General features: G+C 51.4%; 1 protein-coding gene across 4 annotated transcripts in view; it reads right to left on the reverse strand.

The window, feature by feature from the left end:
* MCC (MCC regulator of Wnt signaling pathway) overlaps positions 1-12358 on the reverse strand; it is a 432932-nt gene that overhangs the window by 12469 nt on the left and 408105 nt on the right. For all 4 annotated transcript variants that reach the window (XM_027100123.1, XM_027100130.1, XM_027100138.1 and 1 more), the window contains one exon: positions 8171-8271. In XM_027100123.1, coding sequence (XP_026955924.1) covers positions 8171-8271 — 101 coding nt within the window. The remainder of the gene's footprint in view (positions 1-8170; positions 8272-12358) is intronic.

The raw sequence follows: 12358 nt of genomic DNA on the forward strand, positions 1-12358 counted from the left end.
TTGTCAGAGGCCGGCGAGGCCATTCACCCAGTTGCCGACACCCGTCTTCAGTCAGCCTTGACCCTCCCTTTTCCTCGTCCTCCACGTTCGCTCAGCAGCAAACCCCACCTACCAAATGGGTGCAATTCCTGCCACCACCCAGGCCCAAGCTGCCATCATTTCTCTCCTGGACAACCACAGGAGCCTCCTAATTGGTGTTTCTGCTTCACCTTTGTACCCCAGAGTCTAGCTTTCACAGAGCGGCCAGAGGACGTTTTTAATATGACAACTCAGATCGTATTATTGCCCTGCACTTGGAATAGAGTCCGTGGCTTTACTCTGACTAAAGGCCCTGCCTGACCCAGTCTTTGGTATCGCCCTCCCCCTCGCACCCTGGAATCCTATCCATTCTTAGCACACACCAAACTTTTTCCCAGGACAGAACCCCGTGCAGTCAGTCCCCTCTCCTTGGGATGAACTTCCTCCCCACGGTTACTTTTCCTCCTTCGCATCTCAGCTTAAATGTCACCTCCTCAGAACACCCTACCCTGACCACCCATCTAAACAAATGTCCCAGGGTAATGACATCCCAGCACCTTGTCACTTCCCCATTATTCATTGCAACCTATATTTACTTTTTTGGGGGAAAAAAAAAATCTCCGCAGAGACTATGACTCTATTTCTTTCCTTCATGGTAGCCGTTACAGTCTATAACTACTTCTCTTAGAAAATCCAGCCAGCAGTAACAGCTCTAAGTCCTTTACAAGGATGAAGTTATTTCTCACCACAAGCCTTAGAGGTCAGTACTCTATTATTATTCTAGTCTTCTAGATGAGGCACTTGAGGCACAGTGAAGAGACTCGCCAGTTCGCCTGCGGAGCTGGGATGCACCCAGGGGTCTGTCTGCGAGCCTGCTCTTCAGCATCTTGCTGAAGTATGCTGCTTCATAACGACCAGACAGCTCTCTGGTGAAGAGCCCAGGCCTGTGGAACTAAGGAGGGGGTGTCCCAGTTAATGATGTTCCGCAGGTGTTGTGTTGGGGCGAGTTTGCCAGGAGTAGCCACAAGATGACGGCCCAGACCTCCCTACGACCATGTTTCTTGCACATCTGCACGCTGCTGCCTTGCCCATGCTACAGGGTGCTTGGATGTTCTCCATCACTCTGCCTTTATGCGATCCAGGGCAAGGCCTTTTCTCTGAGCTTTTGGAACGTGGGGGGAATGATAGGAATACAAAGAAATCTCAGTTATCCAAGCAACGCCTACCTCAACCCCCAGGATGAGCACTGGTCTTTCCCTGTGCCCTCTGAGGCCGGCTCTGGAGCTCAGTCATTTGTTGACATGATAATGAACTCACAGGTGCACTTTGTATTCCATTAACGTCCTGCAGACCCCTGTGCATTTACGGAATTCTGAGCACAACTTCCACTGCCTGACTGCTCTTATAAATCAGCCACATAGGAAGAATCAGCAAGTGCAAGTTTAATAAAACAGCACCCTTAAAAATAATGGTCCTACTAATAAAATGGTGAAGATTCTGCTGCTTGTTTGCTCAGTGGGGTCTCCCTCTTCAAAGGACTCCAACCAGTTCCTTCTTCATTTCAATCCACTATGTGTACGGCTCAAAAACAGTATTAATCCATAGCTGCTGAAATAGGGGTCGATCAGTGCCATCTTCCTTCCTTTCATGGCCAGTTGTTCTTTCCTACAAATCTGGAAGATTTCTAGAGCTGGGCAGATATTTTTGGAACTCGGACATGAATCTGAACTCAAGGAGGCTTGCTGTGGTTTGTTCTAAGGCCCTCTGACAACCACGGGCTCTGTGGGCACCGACGGACGATGAGTGGTCTGTACCATCAGGGGCGCAGAGGTGACACAGGAAGCTTCCGGAAGATGAGTGTCCTACGGGAGGGGGTGAAGAGGAGGGGTCCCCAGGTTGAGAGAGATGGGGCAGGGTGGGGGGATAAAGCAAAGGGCATGCTCTCGGAAAGATGAACTGCCCAGATGAATCTGGACCGCAGGTTACATGTAGGGAAACATTTGAAATATGGGCTAGGAAGTTAAGTTAGGGACCTACAGATGATCTTGCAGGCCAAGCCACTGAAGGTGTATCTGCAGAGCAGCATGATCAGAAGTGTGTTTTAAGGTATTTTTGGTGGCAGAACACAAGGTGAGACTAATGGTAGAATGACCCATCGGGATGCTACTGAGTTCTGAGGGATTGAGGGCTAAACTCAGGAGAAGGCAATGCAAATGGCATGGGATGGATGGGATTTTAATGGAAAAAAAAACATTACAATCTGCAGACAAGAGACAGAGATAGGAGACTTCAAAATTATAATCCTGGATCACTAGAAAAATTTACTTTTTTTTAATATAAATAGGAATTCTGAAAAAGAGGCCAATTTCAAAGGGCAGGAGGAAACGGGATTATAATTTCTGTTTTAGACATGGTGTGTTTTCTTTTTTTTTGCGGTACGCGGGCCTCTCACTGCCGTGGCCTCTCCCGCTGCCGACCAGGCTCCGGACGCGCAGGCTCAGCGGCCATGGCTCACGGGCCCAACCGCTCCACGGCATATGGGATCCTCCCGGACCGGGGCACGAACCCGTGTCCCCTGCATCGGCAGGCAGACTCTCAACCACTGCGCCACCAGGGAAGCCCGGAGACATGGTGTGTTTTAAGGCTCTAGCCTGACATTCGGGGGAGATGTCCAGTGGGCAGAGAGAAGTGCGGCTGAGATCACTGAGGGATCGTTTAGAAGGAACAAAGTCACCAGAGTCGTACAGCTGGGTAAGTCATGACCCCTGCCCCCCCCCCCCAACAAGGGACTCTCCTGCAGGCAGCGGAGGGTGAAGCAGGGGAAGAAGAGGCAGGCACATAAGAAACAAAGCAATGATGTGTTCTCTGATAGAATGAAATCAGGGCTCATGAGAACCAAAAAATAAACAAATTTTATAGACAGGGAAGAGGCACAGTGCTGTGAGTGCCTGGGACGTGGGCTTTGGTGGTGTGAGGTCAGAGGTAGCAGCAGCACTGAAGCCCCAGAGGCAGAGAGAGGGTGGGCGGCCTGGTGTGGCTCAGGGTGGGAGGGGACATGTGATAGGGTGAGGGTGGAGAAGCAGGCAGGGGTCAGATCACACACTTGCGAAGGAGCTTGGACACAGACAGCCGGAGTCACTGGAAGGTCTTAGGTAATGAGGTGTGGTAGGCAGAGTTCGAAAATGGCCTCCGAGAGTTTGGCCCCTTAGGATACACACACATCCCAGTTATTCAGTCATCCAGGTGCTGCTGTGAGGGAATTCTGCAGATGTAATTAAAGTCCCAAAGAGCTGATCTTAGGATTAGATGATTCTGGGTAGACCTGGCGGACTTAGGTGAGCCCTTAAAAAGGACTGGGCTCTTCCTGGAAAGAGATTTGAAGCAGGGAAGGGATGTGATAAGAGGGAGGTGTTTGCTGCTTTGAGGACCAGGAAGTCTGTGCAGAAGTTCTAGAGGCCTCTAGGAGTTACCCCTGGCCAAGAGCCCCAAGAAAATGGGATGTCAGCCCTACAACTGCCAGGAGCTGACTTCTGCCAACAGGCAGAACGAGCTTTGAAGCAGATTCCTCCCAAGAGCCTCCAGATGAGAACAGGGCCCTGGATGACACCTTGACTGCAGCCTTGTAAGACCCTAAGCAGAGAAGCCAGTCGTGCTGTGCCCTGCTGACCCACAGAAACTGTGAGCTAATGAATGGGCATTGTTCAAGCTGCAAAGCTTGCGGTACTTTGTTACACAGCAGAGGAACACGAGTGTGAGGGTACCATCAGATCTGCATCCTGTAAAGTTACTCTGTGACCCTGAGAGGGCCCGCTCTTACGGGGTCATCCTCAGGCGCACACAGATGCGCTCCGGGGTCTCCTTCTTAGAGACAGTTCCCCCAGAGTTCCCTCTCTGCACAGCGACCTTCTCCCACCAGCTGTCTTCGCTTCTTGCCTTTCCCCTTCTTAACCCACCTCAACCTGAAGTGGTCGCTTCCTTGCTTTGAAACATGTTCTTTGCTTGGCTTCTGTGTCAGCGCTGTGGGTTCATGTGTCATCTGGAGTCCCTTCCATTAGGAGTAATTCACCCAGCGGTGGAGGCCCACGGGCCAGGGCTGACCGGGGAGTTCCCACTCCGTCTCTTTCAACTCCGAGACGCTGCCTTGTGTATCTTCCTGGATGGCCCAGCTCCACTCCCCACAGGGGCACATCCACGTCCTCCAGATCTGGTCTCTTGTGACCACCCTAACCAGTCGGGGCCCACCTGCCCCCGATGTCTCCCTACAGGGATCTGACACACAGCCCTCTCCCGGCAGCAGCAGCTCGCCTGTAACTCATCAGAGAGATGAAAGGAAGTCTAAGTGCCCCTTCTCTGCTGATGAGTCGGGCGCATCCTGTCCCTGGACAGAGCGGCCGCTGTGATTTGTTGATTGCCTTCACTTAGCGTTTTATAGAACCATCTGGCACTTGCAGGCACAGGTGGCAGCTGCCAGTGCCCCGAAGCGCTCAGCAGAGCCCCTGGCAGGCCTGTGACTAAATGAGCACAGCCTCCTGGAGGGACAGGGCGGCCGACCTCTGCGGTGCCTGGGTGGGAGACGGAGCTGGTCCTGACCTGCCTTGGGGCCCAGGGACAGGGGTGTGGAATCATCTGAGGTGATGCTACATGCTGCTGCTCACCACGTCACAGCCCTTTCCTGATTCCTCCCTGTCCCTCAGCACCGAGGGACACAGCATCCTTACCTTTTAACCGCAACGACCTGGGCTCTGTGCATCTGAGGAAGTCCGCCCTCATCACCAGCCCTTCACGTGTCCTCAGCCTTCGGTGGACAGATGGGCGGCTGTGTACCAGGAGCACAGGGATTCCCATCTGCCCAGGCCATGCATACTATGCCGGGTCCAGGTGTAGGTGAGCCCACACGAGCGGGCTCAGCTCACACTCACCTGCAAGCAAACCTCTGCCAGCACGCAGGGGTCCGGGAGACACGGGGGGCGGGGCCTGCGATTTCCCCGCTGCCTCACTGTGTGACCTTGGGAAACCGCTGGGCCTTGCCGTGCCGATCTCCCCCGCCCCCCCGCCTCTTCCCGCATCATATGGAGAACACCACCTGCCCCTCGTTGCTTTCTAAGTATGGCGAAGATGGAACAGTCTGCTCCTCTCAGCTGTGCTCGGCTCCCACAGGCACGCTACATGAATACCACGTGAAGTACAAAGAAAACTCATTTCTGAAAATTCCCTCTCCTTAACCGCATTTGTATAGTTTACTTCTTTGGTGGTTCGGTTAAATTTTACTAGGACCACAAGCAAGAGAGGGATCTGGGATGGAGAAGGGTTTTGTAGCACGCAGCCTATGCAGACAACAGCAAAGACAAGGTGCCCTGATAAAAAAAAAAACTCATGTGCAAGACTTGGAAACCTGGTCATCCAGATGGGGTTTTATGGCAACCCCGGAGCCAATAAACTACAATAAACGTCCATGGAAGTGGAGGGAATGAAATCAGACCAGATGGGAGGTAGCCAGTAAATGTGTGATTGCACGGAGGCCTGGTTTTGTTCCAAACAGAAGAAGGTTGGGAGCAGACACACCGAGAGAGCAGGGTCACAGGGCAGGGGCCCGACCGAGGCTGCAGCCCCGCTAGGTGTTGCGGAGACTAGGCTGGGACAGGGCAGGAACCTAGGACCAGTGACTAGAATGTCACAAGGCACATTCCTAGGGGCTCTCCTCCAGAAAAGTCCATGCCTAGCCTCTGCTCCATCCCCCTCACCACACCTGCTCTTCTCAGTCCGGTTCCCCTGGCCCACAGCTTCGGTGTTTGGAACCATCCTTTTCCAAGGTAGGAATATGTCTGAAAATTCTGGGAAGGTTCCCTCAACGGACTCAACCACTAGTGTGGTGGTGATTTAACATCTTCAAAGAAGGTGGTAGTTTCCACTTGATTTTTAAAAATAAAAACATCCCCAAACCTCAGCCTTTAGGTGTCTGTATTATATATCCTCATGAAATGACGATTCCACTTTCTAAGCTATATTTACAGTATAATTATGTTATTTTCTTTTTTCCTGTAGCCCTGTGGGTTCTTTCTTGGCTCCATATATCTGGGGCTTGATTAGAAATCCATGCTAAGCAACTTAAGGCTGGCTATTGGAAATCCATTGTGACTGACAGAACAAATGAAATCCCTTTATGTTTAGTCAGCAGAACCTGCATCCTGCTTGTGCCAGCGAAGGCCTCTGAGGTTCGGGGAACTTGAAAAATGCAGGGGCTTAGCTTACAGATACAATATCCAAATGGCTCCCTGCTGGCAGCAGGGGGTGGTTTGCATCCCGAATTTCTGGCACAATCACGTCATTAGGATTAGCTGAGGGCATTTTCCCTGCAGCTTCTCTCTTCCTGCCTCAAGCAAAGCGATTACCATTTAACCACATGGCCAGAGGCACTGGCAATGTAAAAACTGAGCTATTACAACTTGGAAGGAAATACAAAAAGTGGCGGTGTAGTGAGGTTCCCCACGTGGCAGCCTGCAATCCACCCTCAGCCTGGAGGCTACACTATACGATAAACAGCCCTGGCTGGACCAAGACAGCAGCCTGAGCACACACTGCAGCCTTCCCCTCCTACCCCAAATCCCCAGAAACGATGGCAAATGTATTTTTAAAAAAATCCTCAAGCACGATGGAAACTAAGGAGTGCTCTTCGTCTGCCAGAAACCCTGAGGACTCATAAAAAGGAAAGGCAGATTTTTACTCTTCTTGAAAAAGGAAACCACAACTCAAAATGCACACAGAAGCAAGCTGCTACAAAAGGAAGAAAGGGATTCAGAGGTGCTTCAGTGAGAGGTGCTGGCCATTAGAGCCGGAGGGGACCGGACGCTTGGGTCAGATACACAGCCTAGAGACCCGCTGTCAGCCGGGAGGAACAGAAAGCCCAGGAGGCAAGCTTGTGAGCCGAAGCCAAGAGTGAGTCACAAAACTCAACCTTAAAAACTCACATGTGAGGCAAGTTCATACAGTAGACAAAATAACATTTCAGAATAAGTATAATAAATACCCTCAGAGAGACGCAAGACGATATCATCATGACACAAGAGATGATAGGTTTCATCACCAAAATAAACTCAACACATCACCCAAACACCATGATGGCTTGAGCTAAGGAATAAATGAGTGAGCTGGAAAACGGAGCTGCAGAACCTCCCCAGAACTGCACTATCCGATCGGGCAGCCATGGCCACGTGAGCCACTGAGCACTGGAAATGCTGACTGGTTTGAATCTGAGAAGTGCTGTAAGTGTAAATTTACTAGATTTGCAGTAGATTTTGAACATTTAGTAAAACAAAAGAAAAGAAGATATCTCATTAGTATCTTTTAAAAATACCGATTTATATTTTGAAATGGTATTTTGGATACAATGAGTGAAATGAAATGCGTTATTCAAGTGGACTGTACCTGTTTCTTTCTACTTTTTAAATGTGGTTCCTAGGACATCAGGCGTGGTCTGCATTACCTTTTGACTGGACAGCCCTCCTCCAGAACAGAGTGCAGAAGGGTGGCGAGAGTATGAAAAGTTAGGAATATGGAAGACAGATCCAGAGAGAAAGAATAGAGGGGAAGAAACAGCCGCAACAGAGGAAAAACGTCCAGCAGTGAATCAACAATGAGGCCGTCTGATTGGAAAGAGCCAGAGATGGGGAGGGAGGCATTCTCACTGAAGCTAGAAACAAGATAAAGATGCCTGTTTTTTTTCTTCTTCCCTTCAGTCAACTTAATTACCTTTATATTTGAGAAATACGATACACGTATAAAGCAGCCAAAGAAATTGTTAAAAATTCCCTAAAGATCCAACAAAATTTACTCGCAATATTCCATCCCAGTGATATGAGAAGATGCCTGATTTGCTCCTCACCATTTAACACAGCCCTGAGGTTCTAGCCAATGCCACACCACAACCAAAAAGTACAGAAAGAGGCCTCTTCTACCCGGAGGTGAAATGACTGTATATATTCTCCCTGTCATTCCCCTTTCTGGCCTCCAGGTCTGGGCCAAAGAAGCCCGTATGGGCGCCTCCTCCTTCCCAAGCAGCCTGTAATGCTCCATGAGGAGCATGCGGGGAGAACCTGGCACCCAGCCGTCACTCCTGGAATAAACTGCGCAGCGGGGCTGTGAGCAGGGCGCTTACCGACGGATGGCGTTGGCGAACTCCGCGGCCAGCTCGCTGTCACTGCACGCCGTCCTCAGTTCAGCCAGAGACAGAGCTGGGGAGGCAGCGTCCGCAGACTCCTGAGGATGTAAACACAGCCGGGTGAGGTCTGCAGCCAAGCTGAGGGCGCCCGGAGGCAGACGTGGGAGCTGACGGGCGGCGGCAGCTCCGCCCCTCGACATCCCCTCGACGTCCGGCGCCTGCTGCCCGGCGCTCTGAGCACTCACAGGGAGCTGCGCACTAGGCTGAGCCCTCTACACACGTTCTCTTTTTTTTTTTTTTGTGGTACGCGGGCCTCTCACTGCTGTGGCCTCTCCCGTTGCGGAGTACAGGCTCCGCCTGACGCGCAGGCTCAGCAGCCATGGCTCACGGGCCCAGCCGCTCCACAGCATGTGGGATCTTCCCGGACCGGGACATGAACCCGTGTCCCCTGCATCGGCAGGCGGACTCTCAACCACTGCGCCACCAGGGAAGCCCCACACGTTCTCTTATCTGATCATCGTGACGATCCTCTGAGGCAGATACTGTCATTATCCCCTCTTTGCCAAGGAGAAAAACTAGGGCACAGGGAAGTTACACTGCCCCAGGTATTCAGCCGGGACACGGTGGAACCAGGATGCCAACTGATGCCAGGTCAGTTCCCTTCATCACTGGGTTAAGCCTCTGGGAGCTCATAAAAGTGGGAAACACATGTATCCTTGGGTTGTCCTTCCCTTCATCCCGCATCCCCTGGGGAGAGAACCAATCTTCCCTGGAGTTAGGGGCTTTACTGGGTTCAGTGGAATCATCTAGAAGACCCAGGAAAGGAGGAGGACAACAGAAGCACACATTCACAGAAGATGTGCCTTAGCATCAGACAGAAGCTTTGACACCACCTAAACCAAATGCTCCCCTTTTACAGATGAGGAAACCTAAGAGCCAGAATGCCTCAATCCTAAATGGAGTCAGGACAATTCACAAAGCAATGCTCACACCCCTCCGAGCGCTCTGCCTTCTCTGCATTTAGACAGAGGGCAGCTGCTGTGCTGCGTAATAAGCACAGGGGATGGTGCTCACCTGAGAGTTGGCTCAGCAGACATTTACAGAGGGCTGACTACAGCTCAGGCTTGAGAATAAAAAGCCCGTGATCTGTTACGCTGAGACAGAATGTAAACAGAAGGCTGTATCATGATGGAATGAGCGCTTCCAGGAAGTATGAACCTGGCGCTAGAAATCCAGACGACAGGGGGCGCTGGGTCCCCTCGGCCCACTGGCACAGAAACGCCACCACACGGGGCTCCTCTGGAGGAGCCCACAGCACCTGGACTCCCCCCACCCCCGTGCTCCTCCAGCTCTGCTTTCCCTCCCTCCTCTCCGCCTGGCGACCTGCAGACCCGAGCCCCCATCCACCAGCCCTGGAGTCTCTAAAGAGTCCAACACCCTCTTCTAGTGTATACAGCGACTCCCCTCAGGGTTAACATTTCATAAGACTCCTTAAGGACAAGGGACAGCTTTGTCTCACCCAGTGCCCTTCACTGAACACGTCTGGTAATCTCTGTTGCACACAGACAAGAAGTGAAAAAACCTAATGTCACTTGGGCAAGATATGGGACCCAGCTTGCTGGCTGGAGGGAAAGTTTTACACCAAGCATGACAACCTCCCGCCTCAGAAGCGAGAGTGGATGTTCTAGACCCCAATCTGGCCTGCCACCTGTTTTTATAAAAGGCCCACAGGGCAAGAATTGTTTTTGTTTTTAAAATCATGGAAAAAAAAATTCTAAGGAATATTTTGTGATGTATAGAAATCATATGAAATTCAAATTTCAGCGTCCATAAATAAAGTGTTAGAACACAGCCATGCGCCTTTGTGTCTGTATTGTCTCTGCCTTCACAGTACCATTCCGCAACGGCAAAGTTACGTAGTTGCAGCAGAGGCCACATGACCCGAAAATCCTAAAATGTTAACAGTATACCAGCCTCTGCTCCAGACTGCTTGCCTCATCTACCAACAAGTAAGACCAAATGAATAGCCCAGAAGGGAGGTATTACTGATATAGTAAATGGATCTAACATTTTTTTAAAAATAAATTAATTTATTTTTGGCTGCGTTGGGTCTTCGTTGCTGCGCGCGGGCTTTCTCTAGTTGCGGCGAGTGGGGGCTACTCTTCGTTGCGGTGCGCAGGCTTGTCACTGCGGTGGCTTCTCTTGTTGTGGAGCACAGGCTCTAGGGGCGTGGGCTCAGGAGCTGTGCCTCACGGGCTCTAGAGCACAGGCTCAGTAGTTGTGGTGCGTGGGCTTAGTTGCTCCGCGGCATGCGGGATCTTCCCGGACCAGGGCTCGAACCCGTGTCCCCTGCATTGGCAGGTGGATTCTTAACCACTGCGTCACCAGGGAAGCCCTGGATATAACTTTTGAAAGGCAAAATAATCACCTTCCTCCAATTTCATTACCTGAACAACACAGAGCACTCTTATAAAAGCTCCTTACCCTAATGTAAGAAAATAAAAACAAAGCATCTGGCCTTTACCATCAAAGAGATTTCTGTTCTTTGAAGCCATTCCACGAAACACAGAGCTTCCCCTAGTCGAAATAAATACTAAGAACCAGGGGGATGCACAGTCCCTGGGCCTCTGGAAAGAGCCTGAGTAGTCCGTTTGCACCACTCCCTAAGGGCGCACACACGAACGCTGGGGCTCTGTCTCTCAGGCTCTGTCCCAAAGTGACTGCTAACAAACTCAAAAGGCTGAGCGAAGATTCTGAAGCTGCTGGCACAGAACAGAGCCCCAGATCCTCCCGCGTGAAACAGCTCTGCAGAGGCTGCTGCTCACCACGATCAGACTCCCCAAGCACTGGGCACGTGGTTTCAGGGTGCACCCACATGGTGACCTTTCCAAAGCTCAGACTGTGTCACCTCACCCCCTGCAAAAACCCCTCAGCGATTCCTCCCCATCCTCAGGACGGCACAGCCGGCTGGTCTCCCCAGCCAGTGTATGGATTCCTCCTCCCTCTAGGCTTTGCCCTTGCCATTCCATTGGCCTAGGGTGGACTTCCTGGTCTGCCCTGGCCCTCTTCCTCAGGCTAGCACCCACTCTCCACTGGCTCTCAGTTCAGGAAACCTGTCCCGAATCTCCAAATCTGGCCTGTGGCCTCCCCTTGCACCGGGCATTGATCCTTGCACCCAAGAACACAGTGTCCCTGCGTTGTGATCATCTATTTGCCCATTCCAGGGCAATCTAAACTCCTGGAACAGCCTCCAGCATCTTGCCTGGACCAAATCACATCCATCACATGAACGGATGACTGAGAAGCAGCTGGGGCCTCAGGAAAGTGGCCCAGCTGGGTACCATGGCTATGGACTCCCTTGGTGCCCTTGCAGGTGAGAGGCGGGCAAAGGGTAGCTGTGGCCTCTGTGGAGCACGCGTCAGTTCTTAGCTGTTTAGCTGTTTCTTCACTGCCACACGGTATCATCAAGGTGCTTTCTTCGCAGGTACACTACTCTCGTGAAGACATCACTGCATCTGGGCCGTGAGGGGCCACTCATTAGACCAGCAAGTCAGCGTAGGCCCACAAGTCCTGGGCCTGAGACAAAGTGGGGTCAGGAGAAGCTGGCGTTTGTTAGGAACAGAAAATCTGACGCACAGAAATTCCAGCACCCTGGGGTGAGGGATATCTTTCTTTAAAGTCTGGACTATTTTTTTCTACAGTGCAGTATTTGGAATCACTCTGAGATAGAGGCTGATGGAATGAGCTTGGATTCTAGAAAAAAAGACTTGTGCGCTAATGAAAGTGTGAGTTTGCAAGATGATATCATCGATAGCCCACTCTGTGTGATATCCTCGGGGTAATGCGGGGCTCACCTACCTCCTTCTCTGCCTCATAATGCTTCCGGCCCCCCACCTCTTGGAAGTCGAGGAGGAAACAGACGAAAGGAAGAGTGGCCGTCAGCCAAACTGGGGTTAAATCCCGATTCTGCCATTCACTAGCTGTTGAGACCCCCTCAGTTCTTTTAAACCTCATTATCCTCATGTAAATGGGGATAACTCTTCTTTCCTGAGAGTCGTGAGACTTAAGGGAGATGATACATGCAATGATCGGGTACAGAGTGATCAACCAGCGATGGTCACCGTGTGACACGTGATAGAAGGAAGAAGAGGTGGAACCAGTATCAGACTCCAGGACCACCGCATA

This window comes from Aethalodelphis obliquidens, unplaced genomic scaffold, assembly GCF_003676395.1.
Source record: "Aethalodelphis obliquidens isolate GAN/ISIS:26980383/991018 unplaced genomic scaffold, ASM367639v1 scaffold4, whole genome shotgun sequence".
NCBI lineage: Eukaryota > Metazoa > Chordata > Mammalia > Artiodactyla > Delphinidae > Aethalodelphis > Aethalodelphis obliquidens.